The 19,926-nt window shown below is 37.3% G+C and overlaps 1 protein-coding gene across 1 annotated transcript; it reads right to left on the minus strand.

Moving 5' to 3' along the window:
- Positions 1-798: 798 nt before the first annotated feature.
- LOC149068656 (carboxypeptidase B-like) lies at positions 799-18,491 on the minus strand. Its single transcript, XM_089251106.1, has 11 exons — positions 18,145-18,491; positions 14,460-14,541; positions 11,069-11,205; positions 9,777-9,855; positions 8,905-9,006; positions 8,650-8,754; positions 6,957-7,067; positions 6,699-6,792; positions 2,710-2,918; positions 1,908-1,992; positions 799-1,209 (listed from the first exon to the last, which is right to left on the minus strand). Exons 1-11 carry the CDS (start codon positions 18,225-18,227, stop codon positions 923-925), a joined length of 1,374 nt encoding a protein of 457 aa, XP_089107232.1. The 5' UTR covers positions 18,228-18,491; the 3' UTR covers positions 799-922.
- Positions 18,492-19,926: the final 1,435 nt, after the last annotated feature.

Raw genomic sequence — 19,926 nt, forward strand, 5'->3', positions numbered from 1 at the left:
AAATTATTTTACTCTCAATTCTGAAATTATTTTACTCTCAATTCTGAAATTATTTTACTCTCAATTCTGAAATTATTTTACTCTCAATTCTGAAATTATTTTACTCTCAATTCTGAAATTATTTTGCTCTCATTTCTCAATTCTGAAATTATTTTACTCTCAATTCTGAAATTATTTTACTCTCAATTCTGAAATTATTTTACGCTCAATTCTGAAATTATTTTGCTCTCATTTCTCAATTCTGAAATTATTTTACTCTCATTTCTAAATTCTGAAATTATTTTACTCTCATTTCTAAATTCTGAAATGATTTCTCTGATTTCTCGATTCTGAAACTATTTCTCTGATTATTATTTTGAATAATAAAATTGAGATCTCTAATTCCGAAATTATTTCGCTCAGTAATTCTAATGAATTCAGGACTTATTGAATTCGGAAATTGTTTCTCTGATTCTAATGAATATACTAATACTTCTGAAATTATATTTCTCTCCCTAATTCTGATGAATTTTGTTTTTGTTTTTTTTTAATTTCTGAAATTATTTCTCTAATTCTTATGTATTCATAATTTTCTTAAATTCTGAAACTAAATCTTTCATTCTCGTGTATTCTGAAACTAAATCATTCATTCTGATATATTCTGAATAAATTTTTTTCTCATGTATTCCGAAACTATTCTTCTCATTTTGTAATGAATTCTGAAACTACATAATTTCTCTGACTTCTCTCTCTCTCTCTCACTCTGTGGTGAATTCTGAATTTTCTGAATTCTTAAGATCCGAAAGAGTGTTCTGACGTGTATGTGTGTGAATAAAAAATTTTATTCCAATTTACATGTAAAAAACGTTCGTTTTTCTTTTTTTTCAGTACAAAAAAACTCTTGAACGAGTTGCAATCAAAAGTCACGGAATGGCGAATTATTTCAGGTTCTCCAGAAAACAGCGATTCCATACGCGAACCCACTCGAATCTTGGCTGATCGGGACCTTCATCGTCGTTGTTTCATTGGCTAGTCTCTGTCGAGTACGCATCCTGTACAAATCGCAAATCATCTCACGGACTCCTTCCCAGGCTTCGATTGCGGTCGGTAGGATCTGTGCCTTGGGCAGGACGAAGCCGAACCTACCGTCGTCTCTTAGCTCGACAACGTAGCTGTACTGAGCTCCGATCATACCGTAGACCCAGTCACGGGCTCCACCGCTCACAGTGTCTGTGCAAGAAATGGGAGGAAAAATTAACTTCACACACACTCATTTTTTAAGCACAGAAACATACTTCTTCAGGTGCAGGGTATCCCATAAATTCGTAAATAGTTTATAAATTCATAAAAATTGAAGGAACTGGCAATTATGTTTTAATGCGGTTTGCCAAAGAGTTAAGGGAAATTTTTTTGGTATAAGAAAAAAAAACTTATTTCAATTTTTTTTCTGATAGAGGACGCTGCACGAAAGCAAATCACTGAAAAAATTACAAATCAGAGACTTATAGCATGCAAGGTTTACGATTCACAGCTCACTTCTGAATTTTCCTGTAAATGGCACTTATATATGGTTTTCATTGTGATGTTGACCATTGGTGGACAAAGCACTATTGTTAAGCTTTTTTAACTTAACACGAATCACCGGCTGAATCTTAACGAACGTTTCAGACACAGAAGAGTTGAAGGGATTCAGGTCTGATCACCAATGATTTGCTTCCACGCAGTGCTCTCTACCGACAAAAAAAAATTGAACTAAAATCTTTCCTGTGGCAAAAAAATTCCTTTTCGTGAGAATTTTTTTGCAAACCTCATTCAAACATACCATTTCCTTCAATTTTTATAAGTTTTTAGGCTATTAATAATTTATTGGTCACTCTATACTTCTTTATGGTATTTGTAGTTTACTGTAAAATGATTGTAAATCTTACACAAAGTTCCAGCTGATGACCCTACTGTGTATTTCGTTCCGTATATTTTTTCCAGAGCTTTTGTAGCAACCTCTGCAAGTCTTTTCTGAAATCAAGACAAAAAATATCACTTCACAAAATCAGACAGAAGATTTAAACAAAATGATTTTTTGAGGGGATTTTGCGAGGCACCCCAACGAGGACAAAGTCTTGCATTCCAGGATGGAACGATTTTCCGGTAGTTATCTATAATAGATTGATTGGCAATGTTTGGCCTTATATACGTATAACTGACCGGTATTGCGATCATCTGTCCTAGCAGTTCTCCAATTTTTATCACCCACGACTCCGTTGACGTTTATCCGCAGCACCCCAGAATGATGAGAGTCCAGCCGTATGGTGACATTACCGCGCAGCGGCTACCACTGACCAATACCTTAGTGTACATGCACCTCGTAAACATTCCACTGGGAAATTTCTAATGAATTAGTTATACTCAGAAACGTGTTGCGTGTATATGCGTGTCCCTAACGTATTTATATCGGCCGGGTTGTGCTTGATTCATGTTATACAGATACTGAAATCTGTCTTCAAAATTTTGAAGTGAAAATAACAAATGCCTGAATTTTAATGTTGTGAAAGTGTCGCGGTAAAGATCTGTCTGCTCTATGCGGTGTCACTGGTGACTGCCTAAATTATAGGTAGCTGTGAGAATCGACACATTTCCTCCCATTGATTCTATCCGTATCGCCCTTCGTGTGGCAGTTTTTTAAAACTTGACTCTGAAGTTGTGTGGTGAGTATCCGTGATTCAGTGCATTTACCTGTTCCTCATAATTCGGCGGTTTTTCGCTGGTGTAGCCCCATGGCGTCATCCATCTTTGAGAGTAGCTGTGTATATCCAAGAAAAGTATCAGGCTGCCATTCAGGTATCTGGTCATGAATTGAGAAACAGCTCGTGTCTCCGGTTCTGAAAAAGCTGTAGGTCCCGCGTAATTCTGCGAGCAGGGATCTCTGCTTGATCCTAGTGATTCTGCAGGAAGAAATAGAAGAACAACATATATGCAATGAAATTGAGTATTGATCAGCCTACCCACTAAAATAATGAAGGGTTTCAGTCAATATGCTTAGTGTTTTAGCCCCCCCCCCCAATTTTTTATCCCTCCCCCTTCTTTCAATGACGTGTATTTTTCCCTCTCCTAGGGTGCAGGTTCCTCCCCTGTGCAGAAATTTACCAAGAGTGGAAACAGAGCAATAGTTCTCAACCTTTTGAAAGTCCGGTTGATTTCTTTTTTGTGAGTGAAAGGCCCGGTCATACACAAGACTAATGAGAAATAATGGGTATGAATGAAACGATGAACCACTCATTGGCCGGTATGACTGATGCCTGGGCCCGGTTGAGAAACACTGTTCTAGAGAGAAAACAGAAAAAGAGGTTATTTTTCTAGTTATATTACTTTTTATATACTTTAATTGTACAGGATTACTTTCAAAAACAAATTTTAGCGATAAAAATAGACAATTTGGTATATAGAGATTGGGGTGACGGCTATGAGTGAATATTCATCATTAGAGTTGTTAGATATTTTCGACCGAGGAACAATCATTTCTTATCATTTGTTTCTCGTTTTGAAACAATCTCTAGATTTTTTTTTTTTAACGAGAGATTTTTTTCATAACTTCCTACATTAGGGACTCTTTGTACAACTTGGTTGGTCGAAGCGATAGGTGCTCGAACACCTCCAGTATTTTCTGGCATACGTCCGAACAAACCAGAATTTATTCAAAAATCAGTGTTTTTCTACACGAAGCTTAATCCCAGCGCCCACAGGTTTAAAACACTTCCGACGAGCCTTGAATTTATTCCTTCCATTTAAACTGAGCTTTTAGATTCCAGCGCTATGCATAAATCAGCGACGTGGAATGAAACGTATACCAAATAAAAAATTATAAATCGTTTCTCAAGCGTAATATTATGGTGGTTGTTCAAAAGTTCTCGAACGTCCAAGCTCCAGTGTGGTAGTGCCTCATTCTGCTGGAAAATTAAATCATCCGAATCGGTTTCTAATTGTGGCAAAAGCCAATACTGACAAACACTGAAGTGGCGGCCGAAAGAAGAGTGTTAGCGCTACCTGTCGGCAACTGCGTGAAACTCGAGATTTCCCTCTTTCTACCTATACATTATTCGATCAAAACGGATTAAAAGCTGAATAGTTATGATTTTTTTAAAATCGGATGATTCTTTTTGAAACACCCTGTATAATGGACAAATAATCATACACTATAACGTCCAATAAACTGCTAGTGAACTGTACGATTTCGAATTATCGTAGTTGTAAGTTTGCATCCTATCCGTGAAAACGAGGCTTCTTAATATTTGCGACCATCTCGATGATACCTATACAAATATTAGGTTTGAGGCCCCTACCCCCAATATTTTCGAGCCCTCCAAATATTTCTAATAATTTCACATGGGTTGGACAAATATATTGCTCAACATACGCGTGGCATGTAAAAATTTTGACCGTACATGTATTTTTTCCAACCATATGCTCGACGCGGGCCACGTAAAAAAACATTTTTTTTCATGCAAAAGTGTTCCCACACATGTGCATAAATTCAGCAGAAATGCTTTCTTTGGCAGCCATGATACAAATATATAGTCAAGTCATTTTGATCTATTTTTTACGTTCGTATTATTTAGCAGTCCGGGGAGGTCATGGGCGCCCTTATATAGTGCAACTGATCTCATAGGCTGAAATCTTCAGCGCGTCCCCGAAGCTAGAATTTTTGTGTGCACAGACCTTTCTCTACAATTTCTCGGTTCATTCTAACTCTTTAGTGAGTTTAATCCTTCCGGAAAAAACAATAATGGGATCCATCCTTGGCTAAGGTGGTTAAAAGCCCCGGTTTCCAAGGAGCGAGTCTCGGTTTTGACTATTATAAATGCACTGTCTCGAAAAATGCTTTCGGAATAGCTGTTTCTCTCGGTATTTTCTCCGCTGATCAAAGATTCAATAACATCAAATTACTTTTAAGAATTTGTTTGTCTTATTTTGAAGCTTCAAACTGCAGTATCTACCTTTTTTGTAGTTTCGAATCGAGAGGTCTGTGTCATCAACACGGCCTCAAGTTCGGACAGACAGAATATGTATCTTACACACACCATTACGGTACGTGGTACTAAATCGGGTCATCCTTACCAGACACAGGAAAATAACCGTAAGGTTCTTCGTATTCTATTAGTTTTCCCGTACCGATATTTTTTGTATTGAGAAGAGAAATACTCATAAATATTGCTTGAAATAAAAAAGTTCTGCTCTAGGATTTCTGTTGCCATCCATCAAATGAAAGCAAAACTGTCTGTTTTGATTCTTAAATATGATCGATGTCGGTTTTAAAGCAATGTGCAGGATGAAAACGAACAGCATGTAGTGTATTAAATAATATTTTTATTTTTATGCCGTATATCGGAGTGTTATGTGCCAAAATATCGGTTACTATGTGTTTTAGGTAATTACATATTAATTCAGCAAAAAAATATAATAATCAGTACTTAATCAGGCCACTACATTGGCCCGCCCGTTAAATGCGGCAGAGTTGCCAAGAAGCAACGTCACCGCCGAAGTAGTACTATTTACCCTATCAGGCCTTCCGTAAGCCGTTGGAATAGCCCTAAGGGCAGAACTCGGCACATTTTTCCGTAACCAGTATTTTGGCACATAAAATTTACACTGATACGCAGCATAAAAATGAAAACACAATACATGATTTAAGTCCAACAACCAATTCATTGTAACAATTATAAGAGATAGTTCTGTTTTCATTCGGTAATGCGGGGTTTTCCTATTAGCAGGTTACCTGCAGCGTGAAAACGCTGATTGGTTAAAAAACGTGAATTTCAGGTTTTTTACCAATCAGCGATTTCACGCTGAGCGCACCGTAGAAAACCTTTTCCTAGGAAAACCCGGCTTAAAAGACAGCAGAAGTCCTAGCTTAAAGTGATTTGTCGTATTTATAATAGCAAAGTATGAAATGTAATAAGTCAGAGAAGGTTAGGAATTTCCCCTCCTAATATATTTTTTTTCACCGGTTCGCAAAGTATTCTTCCCAATTAAGCCAGTCCGCGAAATTTTTCATTTAATTTGAGCGGCCTGCAACGAGAAGAACAGGTTGGAGAACACTGAACGAAACCGTACTACGTCCATACGTTTAGGTGCCAATAGGTGATTTTATCCATTGCCTTAAAATTTGACATTATATATAATGCCCCTTGCACGCTTTTTTTTTTTCAAGATGTCCCAGTTTTTGTCAGTGACTTTGTATTATATTCCGATATTTATCAGGATTTCTTTCGGTTCCTCGGTCGCACGACCTGGCCACCCTATCCTTGGCCCGTGTCTGCGGGCATAAGATAAGAAGCCGAATTAGAAGAACAGCACAAACTAGCTAGAAACGATCCTTTTCCCTCATTTATGCTGTTCTTTCCTAACTTTTCTTCGATTTTTTTGAATTCAAATATCGCAGCCAATATAGTACATCGAAACATGGATATTTTTTTTTGGCTTCAGGAGAGACAGGGCAACAATTTTCTAATTCAAAATTGGATGACAGGGAGGGAATTGGGAGAAATATTTCACAGACTGGCTGGAAATTCCCACGGACCAGAGTCCGGAGTGGTTGAAGAACACTATTTTAAGGTACATTTGAAGAGGTTATGCCATGTTTATGGTAACGAGAAACGGCTTCTACTAAGTCTCTAAAGCTGAGACAGTCATAAATCATTTTTCTTCAATTTAAACTACTGAATTACCACTCCAGTGGAAATCCCAGTTCCTGTTGGCATCGACACCGACGCAGCGTGCATCAGAACTGTTCCTTGACCTTGTCTTTCTCCATAGCCTATCCTGCAATTCAAATCAAAACGGTTTAAAATAAAAAGACTGTCGCTCTATAAGAGTTTATAATATCGGTATGAACCCGAATATTGAAACAACAGTGAGTACTTTAGCACTGTAAACTACGTGTTAAACGTTCGAAATTATCGTCATTCATCAGCCAGTTCACTAACTTTAGTGAGTGCGTACTCGTAGCCATCGGGATTCAGCACCGGCATGATGTACCATTGGAACTCGTTGACCATCTCAGCAATGTGACTGTCTTGTTGTGACAAGGTGATAAGCTACAAATGGAAAAATAAGCACTTTCTCTTATTTAAAAAACGAGCATATATCGTGACCAATGTCTTCAATCGCTATTACACTCATATGACATTACCATGTGCTTATGCGATATTCTGTTAACATTGTAAAAACAATCCCTAATATACTTAAACGAAACTATGATCCAACATGCCTGATCGAAATCATTCAAGTTCATCGTTATTTGGTGATGGCATGATGCAGAGCCGTCTTAACGCATAGGCTCAACCCGGGAAGAAATAACTTCCGAAATTTTTCGCCCACTAATCGGCCGAAACACTTATCAGTTATACGGATTCCTACTTATTCCGGCAGGGGATAATTTTGATCTGGAGCGCTTTCTGTTTCGGAATAACTGGTTGTTGCTCCAAATGTATCATGACAAAGGATGAATGCATTTACATTCTGGGGGTTTTCAATCTCTTAGACATCGCGGGACAAATTTAAACTTCCCACGAAACCCCCAGACCACCAACTCATACTAGTATGTAGAATAATAAAATGAAATTCATATTTACAATGGCACCGTGATATCTTAACAGAAGGGAAAACGGAGCCCCTGAGTAAAGCAGGGGCCCAAAATAACTGAAGACTTCATGTATTCTGAAATCACATACCTTTCATTAATTATGAATTTTTATTAAGCTGAAATCATTTCTTTCACCAATTCTAGAAAAAAATTTCTGATTAATTACGTCTTTTAATTATTCTTTAATTTCTAATACCGGTTATTCTGAAGCTATTTTTCTTTCAATATATGTTGACATTATTTCTTTCATAATTCCGAAAATATCACCTACATTAGTTCCAAAAATATTGCTTTCATTAACTTTGAAATAATTTCTTTCAATAATTATGGAATTATATTTTAACTGAACAAACAAACAACACAATAGACTATACAAAGCCTAAACGAACATGTCCTAACTCAAAGGGATGAAAAGGGGAATCTTTCCATGAGGGATATTAGCAGATTATTTTGCACAGGTTATTTTATCAATTATGAAGTAATTTTTTTCACTAATTCCGAAAATATTTGTTTTGAAAACTATTTCATTCATAATTCTGGAATTATTCTCCCATCAATTGGAAATTTGTATCAATCACGAAATAATTTCAATAATTCCGGAATTATTTCTTTCGAAAATTCTGAAATTATTGTGAGTTAATTCTGATATCGTTGTAAGGCTACGAACACATACTACACGCTGTTTTCCGATTCTGCGAGTCGATGCCGCTGCTAATTGGTTAAAAATCTGAATTTTAGATTTTTCAACTATTCCGTAACGACGCCGTCTCACAGAATCCGAAACCAGCGTGCACTATGTTCGTACCCTAAGACACAGTGGATTGTCGTCCTGGTAAACAATCATCATTTATTTACTATTGGCACAATGAAAAGAATGGCATGAGTGGCTAGAATTTCGTACTTATTTATTCCACGTTATTATCGTAGTACGAGCAACAACCGGTGACCAGAAAACACTCTCTACTAGAAAATCATGTACTGCCAAAATAACGGGATTTCAAACAGTTATTGGTGTAGGTGGAGTTACTTTCTACCTGTAGAGCGATGTACGCCACTGCAGCAGGGCCAGGCAACTCTCTAGCGTGGGCTCCTCCTTGTATCCATATTGCTGGTTTCGGTTTTCCATGGGAGGTGCAGACCTAATAAACAGTAAAGCAAAGCTTTTCTTGCAATTAGGTTCTTTCATCTCAAAACCATTCAAATGCAAACATTACTTCAAGAAAAATAACGGAATTCACGAGCATGCTAATCCGATATCATTATTTAGCGATACATCTTGAAGCACTCACTTTCAGTAAAACCAATGGCCTGTTTTCAAAAGAACGTCCGATTTCCTGTACCGTCACGAAATCAGGATATATTCGTGCCAGTTGCAGTACAAAATTTATAACCTTTAAGATATAAAATAAATCTGAAATAATCCTCACACTTTACAAGAACCGTACAGGGTGTCCCATCAATTCGTAAATAGTTCATAAAAATTGGTTTATAAAAAAGTTTCATAAAAATTGGAGAAATTTGTATGTTTCAATATGGTTGGCGAAAAACAAAACCATTCTCACTAGGAGGGATTTATTTTTACACAAAAAATTAGTTCAAATTTTTGTTCATAGAGGGCGCGGGAAAGAAGTTCTGCTGAAGTGATTGGAACTGAACCTTCCTTCAATCTCTTCTGCGTCCGAAACTTTCGTAAAGCTTCAGCGGGTGATTCGTGGGCTTAGGGAAAACAGCTTCCACAAATAGTGTCAACAAAACCGATCCCAACATCACAATTAAAACCTTATATAAGCGCCAGTAACAGGAAAATTCAGAAATGAGCTGTTAATCGTACACTCTGCGTTTTACAGGACTCTGATTTACATATTTCCAGAATTTACTTTCGTACAGTGACCTCTAACGGTAAAAACCTGAACTAATTTTTTTTTCTGCGCCAAAGAAAAAATCCCCCCCCTTCGTGAGAATAACTTTTTTGCAAACCTCATTCAATATACTAATTCCATTAATTTTTATGAATTCGTAAACTATTTTCGAATTTACAGGACACCCTGTATACAATCTGTACAAAATGCAATTAATATTGTATGTAAGCACCAAAACAAACTACCGCTTTGATGATGCACATATCTCGAGAATTTCTAACAATTTGCTTAAAAAAACTCACGTCATTATATCTGTTATAACGTCCGAAAAATCCAGCGGAGGGATCTGATATTGGAGCTGCGTCATCTTCTTTAATGACTCTACAATCAGTTAAATATATGTGTTTGTTACGGTAATTATGATAAATCGGTTATTATTCATAAATAACCTGTTATTCATACTTACCAATCGTCTTGGTAAGTTTAACAAATTTATCAGCGAATGTGAATAAATACCCAAGCGTCGTTAGCGAATTTGATAAATACTTGAAATTTAACACCTTCATCTTTGACTATGCATAATACCCTAGTGTAATTAGTGTATTTGATAAACATTAAAAAATATTCTAAATGAGTTTAGCATGTGTGATGAATATAGTCGGACTTCGATACAACGATAACATATTTTGCGATCGATTGTATCATATAATGATACAATACACGTGCATAGATTATCATGTATACTATCTCATAAAGAACGATTTATCATGTTTACTAACAACGCGACGCTTGGTTATTATGTACAATCACCGGTAAAAGTGATAATTTTGTAGTACTTATTAAATTTGCCAGCGACGCTTAAGTATTATGCATAATCACCGCTTAAAGTGATTAATATTTAGGGAAATTTTTTGAACTTTCCAAAATGTTCGGTGATTAGGCATAGTAACCGGACTTATCACATTTATCTAGCATATATATATGTATCAAAACAGGTAATTTATATGTAGCTATTGATATGAATTAGTTTCTAGTAAATACAGTGAATTTATAACGATCTAAACTTAATTCTGGTACCTATTATACAAATACAAATATACAAATACAACGCCACAACAGGCAAATTGCCCAACGAGGTGGCTGACTTAAGAACATCATGGATCCCTGAGCCCCTACCTACTATTGCTACACCACACATGCACCCCCCCCCCCCGCGGAACCCCCCCCCCAACGAATAGGTACATGCGGGAATGTGCGTGTACGTGTAGTGCAACCTGACGTAAAGTTTGTTTCTGTGTAATGCTTGTTGTGTGTAGTGCTGTCATCTGTCCCCAGTTTTTCTAACTATGAGTGAAGTGTTATGGTTGAATGATTTACCGTTGTAGGACTGTTGCTCTCTGTGGCGAGACTTTTTAACGGGGAGATCGGCTCGCATTTGCGCCTTGAAGTTGGGAACCACAGAAAACCAACTTCAGCCGACCACCACTGTGGGGTTCGAACCCGGATCCTCGCATCACGAGTCCGGCACTATAACCACTCGACCACCACAGCGGCAAAAATATTCTCAGAAATAATTCAGTAACAAAGTACTCACTTTCCGATGTCCTTGATCATGACGTTATAAGCGATTCCTCTTTCGTTAAGGCCATTTTCGAAAAATGATTTAGCTTCCGGAGCGACCATCACATCGGCTGATTTATTAACTGCCGTCGTTCGCAGCCAAAAATCAATCTGATTATAATTGCGTAGAAGAAAATTAATCAAATCAAAAACAATGACAATTAATCAAATTAATTGACAACAACTTGATACAATGACAATTCGAACAAATTAATTCACAACTACTCTATCTGTTCCGGAAGTTCTTGAACCTGCAATATCACACAGATTCTGTGGAAGGCCAGTTCTGTGGCATAGGCCAGAAAACACAGCGAATCGACCATTTATTAAGTCGCAGTATTGTCTGACCACTGGCTTATGACTACGGGGCGTGTGACTTAGGCTTAGCATATTTTTATGATTTCCCAATATTCGCTATTTTTACATGATAAAGCATTTTTTCATAATTTTCGGTAATTTTAAGACATTTTTCATGATTTTCAGAATTATATTTTCATATTTTAGAGTATTATTTTGCATGTTTCACCAGAACAAAGAATTGGGATTCCCCCCCCCCTCCAAGCTCTTTATTCCCTACAGCTTCATTTGCCACAATTATTTGTTTTTAGGTGAAATTAACAATATAATTGGTGATTTTACTTACCTTCGGCACCGTTTCTGGCAATAATTGCCGATTTTTCAGCGGAATCGGCAACAATTTTCAATTTCATTTGCGTACCTATGGCATCATTTTTGACAATGATTGGCGATTTCCCGTATTTTTCTCGAGGAAATATGGTCAACCTATTTATTTATAATGGCACATTTAAGGTTTTTTTTAAGGCATATTTTTAATTTTTTTAGGGCATGAATGCATTTTTATGGAGCATATTCTGTCGGTTTTTAGGTCATAAAAATCCTAGCCCTAATAATTATATAATAATAAAAACTAGGAAGAGAAACTATCTTCCATCTAATCTTCTTTTCTACATTATTCATGCTGTAAGCATATTCTTACAACTAATCCGAAAAGAAGGGGGGGGGGACCTCTCTCTCTTTTTATCTCTATCTATCTACCTCTATCCATCTATCTCTATCTCTCTCTATCTATCTCTCTCTTCTGTTGTCAAACTTTGAACAAAAGCTGACTCCGTCTACTGGCAGCATCGACAAGCTGGAACATACGAAACATGTTTGACTGTGAAAAAAACTTCAACGCAGTAACTTGGTTCGTCATGGCCTAAATGAGAGAGTTTTAAGGAGCCGAGATATTTCGTGATTGCCAAAATAAAGAGCGTTAATATAGACGATATATCTCGTAATTGCCGCTAATGAGGATTTTTGAAACAGCCCTCGTAAAGTTCTTCACAATCTGCAATTAACCTCTTCGCTTACAAGGTGATGACGAGAAATTTGTATTTATTTACTTATTTATATTTATTTATACAATATAGTTGGACCTGGGGGCCTATACAATAGGATGCGATTAAAAATGCCAAAGATATCGTTTGATATTAGACAAAAAAATTGTGATAGTGGGAGATTCGACAATAGAGTTTGGGAGTTTGCTCCATTCACCCATGGTATGAGGAAAGAAGCTGTATTTAAAGTAGTCAGTGGAAGCAAAAATAGGTTTTAATATAAAGTAATAGTCGAGTCTTCTAGAGATGTAGGATGGTTTGGCTAAGATACCAGAGGTATCTATGTTAAATTGACCATGGAAAATTTTATAAAACAATGTTAATCGAGAAATTAGACGAAGAGGAGAGAGAGGGAGGAGAAGAAGTTCGTTTTTAAGTTCGAACATCGGAAACGAAAGATGACCAGCAGTCGTGAGCAAATAGGGCAGATTTATTTTGGATTGATTCGAGTTTATCTATACTACTGGAGGTGTAGGTGTCAAAGATATCAGCGGCGTAGGAAAGAACGAGGGAGATATAAGTTTGGTAACAGGAAAGTCTGATATCCCGAGTGGAATGTTTAAGGTTGCGGCGGAGGAAGAAAAGTTTATTAAGAAACTTCTGGTATACGTAGGCAACATGTTTGTTCCCATGTAGGTCGGCTGAGATTTGAGAAACTTGGGATAATATTAAATTATTGATGGAGTAGGAGTATTCAAGAGGAAGTAATTTACGGGTAACTTTCATGTGAACCGTTTTTGAGATATTGATTGGCATTTGCCATAAAGAACATCACTCCGCGATGGAAGCCAGGTTATGTTGAAGAAGTTCTTGATCAGATTGATGGTGAATGATACGGTAAATTACTCAGTCATCAGCAAATAATCTAGTGGTGCAGTTGAGGGATTGTGGAAGGTCATTGATGTAAATTAGGAAAAGTAACAGGGAGAGGACCGATCCTTGAGGGGTCCCAGACTTTACGGGGGCGGATAGGGAGTTATGATTATTAAAATGGACAAACTGTTTACGATGTTTTAGGAAAGCCTCCCCCCATTTAAGTAATTGTACGTTAAGCCTAAGGCATGAGAGTTTGAGGAGAAGTTTATCATGGGGAACTTTATCAAAGGCTTTAGAGAAATCTAATAAAACGATATCAGTTTGTAGGTTTTTATCAATACCTCCCGAGCGGTCGTGGATGAAGAGGGCCACTTGGGAGGTAGTAGAGAGAGATTGTCTGAAGCCGTGTTGGTTGGGGGGAAAAAAGCTGGTGGAGTCCAAGTGGATACGGATTTCTTTTGCTACAAAATGTTCGAAGATTTTACAGCAGGAGGAGGTGATTGCTATTGCCCTAAAGTTAAGGGGATTGGAAAGTAGACTCGATTTGTGTATAGGAATAATTTTATTGATTGTCCAGTCGTTCGGAAGGATAGCAGTATTTAGTGAAATATTGAACAGGATTAAAAGATAGTCGACGACTTCATCAGCACAAAATTTAAGAATGGAATTCGGGATGTCATCGGGCCAACAGCATAGGGATGATCTCTATTTGGCGAGTAGGCAATAAATATGGTAAGCTTGTCCTAACCTAACCGCACGTTAGAGAAGGGGAAAGAAGTTGAGAGGAAAAAAAGAAGAAAAGGAAGGGGAACCCCCAAATGAAAGGAAAACAGTATAATATATAAGTACAGGTAAGAAAGATTAGGTAAAGTGTGGATTTCTCTTTTCCACCCTCACTCAACCTGTTCTAATTTGCTTTTATATGTATATAGTGAAAGGATTGTTAATATATGTGGGGATAAAAGTCACTAATAAAATTGTTCAGAAATAAAAGTAAAGTAAAAATAACAACTTCGTAGGATTTACAACAAAGCCTCGCGATGATGAGGGGAGAGGAAAGAAAACAGAGAGAGCTTGTTTGAGTTTGTTTCACAGGTGTTTGGACGCAATATTACGTCCTTGATCGTAAAGTGGTTAACCAATACTCACCCCAATTGAGGAATTCGAATTGATCCCCAACAGATACTGCAATTGGGCCTCGGTCCTCGGAGTAACGCGAAGAAGACTGTACCTAAAAATAACATGAATAGAGAAATGTCAGCGATGCAAAAAAGTTTTCACACTCAAAGGGTATATACAAGGTGATTCAGAATTCATGGGACAAAACCTTAAGGGGTGATAGAACACACGTATCTAATCCGTTGAAGCAGAAATGTAGTGTTTGAGTAATTCAGAATTTTTCCCAGCGGTCCGCGAAGCGAAACATTTTGCCCCAGTCATGTAGCCGCACGTGATTGTAGATTTAATGAATACAATACTTTTTCCGGTCCGAAAATTATTTCTCTCTCTCTACACCACTCCTTAAACCATTTCTTCAATTTCTCCGGTCCACAAATTATTTTTCCTATTCATATGTTTTTATAGGGGGATTCGAAAATTTTGTTCTTTTCCTTTATATTTTTATTTATTTTCCAGTTCACAAATACACTTTAATTCCTCCTAGTTACTTATTTTTTGCCGGTCCGCAAATTATTTCTCTTACATTTCACTTAATGCCAGTCCGCTAATTATTTCTTCAATTTCCGCCGGTCTAGTTGCAAAAAATTGGGAGAACATTACTGTAGAGCAAGAGTTTCCAACGTAACGTTCCTCGCGGACCTAAAGGCTGTGCCGTGGAACCCTTGATGATAATGAGGCTGTTCTGCGGAACTCAAACACAAATTTTTGAATATTTATCTTAAAAAAAGGTGTCCCCTACTGCTGTCTCAACAACATCATAGGACCACGGCAAAATGAACGAGGACTGGGACACCAGCACTTAATATACATCATTTATTGCCATAAATCAGTCATAAATCATTGTGCTATGTTATCGTAGAAGGTTGGTTCCTCCTCGCCCCCGCGAGGGGGTGGTGCTGAAAGGACTACATCCGGGATCCCGAGAGGATTCTCATTTTTTTGTGTTTTCCATCCCATAAATTCATGATAGAGGGGCCCTTGTCTGGCCAATTTTATAAATAAATTGAAGTTTTGTTTTGTTTTTAATTTTACGTTTTCGTGTTTAAGAAATTTGCAGTTTTGGTAGTGTTCTGCCACCTGTAGGAATTCAAATGAACTATTCTAAGACTTTTTTTTTCCTTTGTCTTTGAAAATCAGAATTTTCACTATTTTTTAGAGCTATAAACGAGGACTCTCGGTACTTTCTTTAACTCATGGGTCTCACTCAGGAGGGGGGGGGGCGGGCTCGAATACATAAGAGAGTCTCATGATTATTTGAAATGCGGCACAGTGATTTTGAAGAGAAAGTATGAAGCTAGAGGGCTGTGAATTTCAGCTAGGTAAAGTTTCCGCCTTTCCGAGTTTTCTTCACAGCTGAAAACATTAATTAAAAACACTGGGGGAACAATATTTTTCTGGCATTTATACAAGCACTTGGTCCTACCTAATTCGAGTATTGCTGATTTCAAATCTGAATTTAGTTTTTTCCTATAAGCTCTAGATTGTTTTCAAAATAACATTTTTAGTTTCATTCTGAATTTATTTATTCTGGCATTTTCCATGCAAGAATTTGCGCTTAGAATTCTTGCGTTTCTGGACTTTGCGAGGGAAATTCCGTTTGATGCTCGAGCAGTGGTCCGCTATCCTATTTTTTTCCCAGCGGCCTTGGTAGCGTTCTTCCATCGTCTTGAAATTTGATGCAATCGCTCTCCTTGTTCATCCCTTACAGCCCAAGATTCTTGGGGGAATTGATCAAGGTGACAAAACAGGAAATAGCTTTACACTCATGTTGCACCCGAGCTCACGAAAAGCCAACAGCATTCTAGTAACCAGAATCTCATAGTTATCTGACTTTCTGTTGCTAAGAAAATTTGGTATAACTGATTTAAAAGACAGCCACGCTGACTTCCCCCTTTCATTCATTTTCGTGACAAATTAAGGATCGCACACAAGGGCACGAATTTGAGGTCCATGAAACACACTTGCTTTGATCTTCTCGAAAGACAGCAGGAAAAGAAGAAACTATATATTCGAAACATTCACCATCAACATTCAATGCCTTGACAAACTGCTTCATCAATTCGAGCTGGAGAGTAAGTGGAGGAAAAACTATCATCTCTCAGCTGACAATTTCGGATCACTCGCAATATTTGTCGTCATGCTTGCTTCCAGAGATTTATGGACAGCCATGTGTTTGTCTCGAGCTGGGCTGCCCAACATGCAAAGAACGCATGGAAATTTTGTGAATCCTTTCTGTTGGCCAAGTAGGATGTTAACCATTTTCAGGTCTATACAAGTGATCCAATTATGTATAACTAATTTGCAAGAACTAAGCTAGTGTAAGTCGTTAGTCGATAGCCCGGGACCTTTGGCCATGTATCAGTATGCAGGGTGTAAATCTGAGTCCTTTCTTTTTATATAACTCCATATCGGTATTACTAATAGGCCTATCAACCAAAATGGTTGAATAATTTTTTTCTTCAGTTAGAATTGAGCAATCAAGTCTGCCTGCGGACCGCCTACATCAACATCGCGGGCCATCTCTGGTCCACGGACCATAGGTTGAGAAACGTTGCCCTAGGTGAATGAGATTGCCGGACCCGGGTGGGACTCATGCATTAAGATAGCCCTGGGTGTCTCGTAAAGTATGCGTAAATTATCTGTTATATATTACCACTAAAGTGCAGAAATCAGTTATTCTACAGATTATCAGATATCAATTCAGTTCATCTGCAGATTAGCTAGGTAATGTGCACATTAACGGCTTTAGAGCTTTAGCGGTAACATATATACAAGAATCGGTCTCCCAAACATATCACTAGTAGATGAAAAATTCTGCAAAAAGTATCCTTTTTACGACTTAAAATTTCCTGATGAAACGTAAAATGACATTCATGAACTTCTGAGGCTTCTGGTTCGAAAATTCGATGTCAAAAAAATTTAATCATACTGGTTCTAAGTTTTAGAGCCATCCAAGGGGAGTTTGATTTTTTTTAAATAACGCTATCTCGTTAAAATTCGAAATAATGAACATCTTTGTGAATATTAGTAACAAGAAAGTTTTCCGGATTTCGGAATTTTTTAAGCTTCTTTTGCATTTGATCATGCGGAATTCCCAAAAAAAAAAAATCTCCACAGAACCCCAGGGCTCCGCGGAACACCAGTTGGAAATCCACGTTCAAATTAGAGCAGTTTTTTTCAACCGCTGGCGAAACATTTCGCCCAAGTCATGTTGCCGCTACATAATTTTAGATTTAATAAATACAATATACGTTTTCCGTCCACACATTATTTCTCGAATTCTTCTGGTGAGCAAATTATTTCGTCAATTTCTCCGTCCTGCAAATTATTTCTTCCATTTGTGTGTTTTTATCGTTTCTGAATTTTTTTTCTTCCATTTATCTATCTATTATTTCTGGTCCACAAATAATTCCTCCTAGTTACTTATTTTTCTCTCGCGGGTCCGCAAATTATTTTTCCCATATTTCACTTTTCGCCAGTCTGCTAACCTTTTCTCCAACTTCCGCTGGTCCGCAGTTGCAAAAATGTTGGAGATTATTGCTACAAATAGGAATGCGACGGACCAAGTCTCGAAAGAATCATTATACGGTACTTATAACAACAATTTTCCGAACAGAAATGAAATAACTATAAGGTTCCTTGAATTCACACTTACCCAATATAAGAATGGCCATCAATAACTACGACCAGAGAAACTGCCAGAAACAGTCGCGTTATCACTGGGTGAATGGATTGCATGATTGAAAATGAAATGCCGCGATTCTCCAATCAAAATTTCATTCGAACAACTTACGCAAAAAAAAATGCTTATCTATGACAAAAAAAATCGCATTTTATCTTTCGTCTTTTTACTAATGTTCTCAGAGAAGATCGAAACTCTAAAAATGTCATCCATTCAAAACGTAAGCGCGATACATTTGGTTTTTTTCCCCCTTCTTGCTATTAAATCGAGACTAAACCCCAGTTTACACATGTCTGGAACTCCTCGGACGTTTTGTCTGTAAAAAAGCCAAGGACATGTATTGCTGATTTATTGCATTTTGTTCTTCAAATACCTTATCGTAATGTTGATCAGCATTTATCATGGTTTCGGTAATTTTCCCATTTTTAACCGATAAACTATGTGAAGTGCGTGTAATGTTGACACGGGGGGAATAGTGTGGGGATAATAATGAATCATTACGTAACGTGAAAATACTTAGTAAATGTACTTATATAACAAAGTAGCTGATTAAGATTTTTTTTATTTTTCATTTCCAACCAATCATATATAAAAAGAGAAAACGAGCACTTCCTGGCTAGAAAAAATTCGGATACTCTAATCAGTGACGGGCAAGTATTTTGCGGCCAGTTGCTAGAACAGCTTTGCGGCCTTCTAAAATGGTTTTGTACGATTCCCCCCTCCCACCAGTGCCCTCGGAAACCCCGGTCCCCGACTTTATCACTCGATAACGACTATCAAACTATACATACTACTGTTATATCATGGTAATAAAAAGCCGTTTGGCAATAAATTTGTGGGCAATAGTGTCCACCGTAAAGCGAAAAAAATTGTAAGTGTAGCCTCGGGCACTTGAGGGTTTAGAACCACTGACTATGGTCATGACTCCCCGCAAGGATGAGTGGGGGCTGACAGGGCTTAAGCCTAGAACGATTCTTACTATTTCTGTTCCTCTTCACCCTAGAAATTCACTATAGAAGGGCTCGTCAAAGAGCGCACACAGCCAAGGAAGAGGGCCCTATGCCTACAATATCTGTACGCAGGGCACCACAATTGAAGGGCTATCAGGATTAGACGATGGCTACCTAGAGCCGCAACTAAATACTCTTTCGGCCAGGGCAAGCATGCATTTCTCCCCCATCCCCGTATAGTTCTAAATACTTCGTTTAAGGGAGGGGGGGGCTCCCTGTGGTCTAGGCGATGTCTAAGGCGTGTGTCTAAGGCGAACCCTTTAATTAGGCGATTTAATATTAATTCAAAAATGGTTCTATGCCAATGATTTAAAATTAAATTTACAGAAGACAAAATACGTTAATTTCAATCTTATGCAATCTGATTTACATTTTAATCTCTTAAATTTCACACCCTCGCTTGTGATTTTCAACGTCATTGTCATTGCGATGCAATTCAAGAAGTAAATAGTGTTAAATACTTGGGTTTAAATGTAGACAGCAATTTAAAATGGAAATCTCATGTTCATGAACTACTTAAAAAACTTCGTTTTGTTTTATATAATTTGTATTATATAAGTAAGAAAGTTTCCGCTAATTTCTTAAAAGACCTTTACTATGCTTAGTTTTATTCACTTATAAATTATGGTGAAATTATATGGGGGTGGTGATTATAAAACTAATTTATTGCCTTTATTTTCAATACAAAAAAAGAGTTTTCAAAATTTTGAATCGGGGTCAGTCTCATTCTTCTACAATTTTTAGA

This window comes from Pholcus phalangioides, unplaced genomic scaffold (assembly GCF_987345545.1).
Source record: "Pholcus phalangioides strain wild (caught in Gottingen) unplaced genomic scaffold, Ppha-v1.0 ptg000024l_1, whole genome shotgun sequence".
NCBI lineage: Eukaryota > Metazoa > Arthropoda > Arachnida > Araneae > Pholcidae > Pholcus > Pholcus phalangioides.

What these genes read in the sequence shown, in the direction of transcription:
- LOC149068656 (XM_089251106.1), bottom strand. Translation starts at nt 18,227, where the DNA reads ATGCAATCCATTCACCCAGTGATAACGCGACTGTTTCTGGCAGTTTCT. An exon ending in GATGGCCATTCTTATATTGG is followed by an intron (nt 14,542 to 18,144) that starts GTAAGTGTGAAT and finishes TGTTATTTTTAG; the next exon opens with GTACAGTCTTCTTCGCGTTA. An exon ending in GTCATCAGCTGGAACTTTGT is followed by an intron (nt 1,210 to 1,907) that starts GTAAGATTTACA and finishes TTTCTTGCACAG; the next exon opens with ACACTGTGAGCGGTGGAGCC.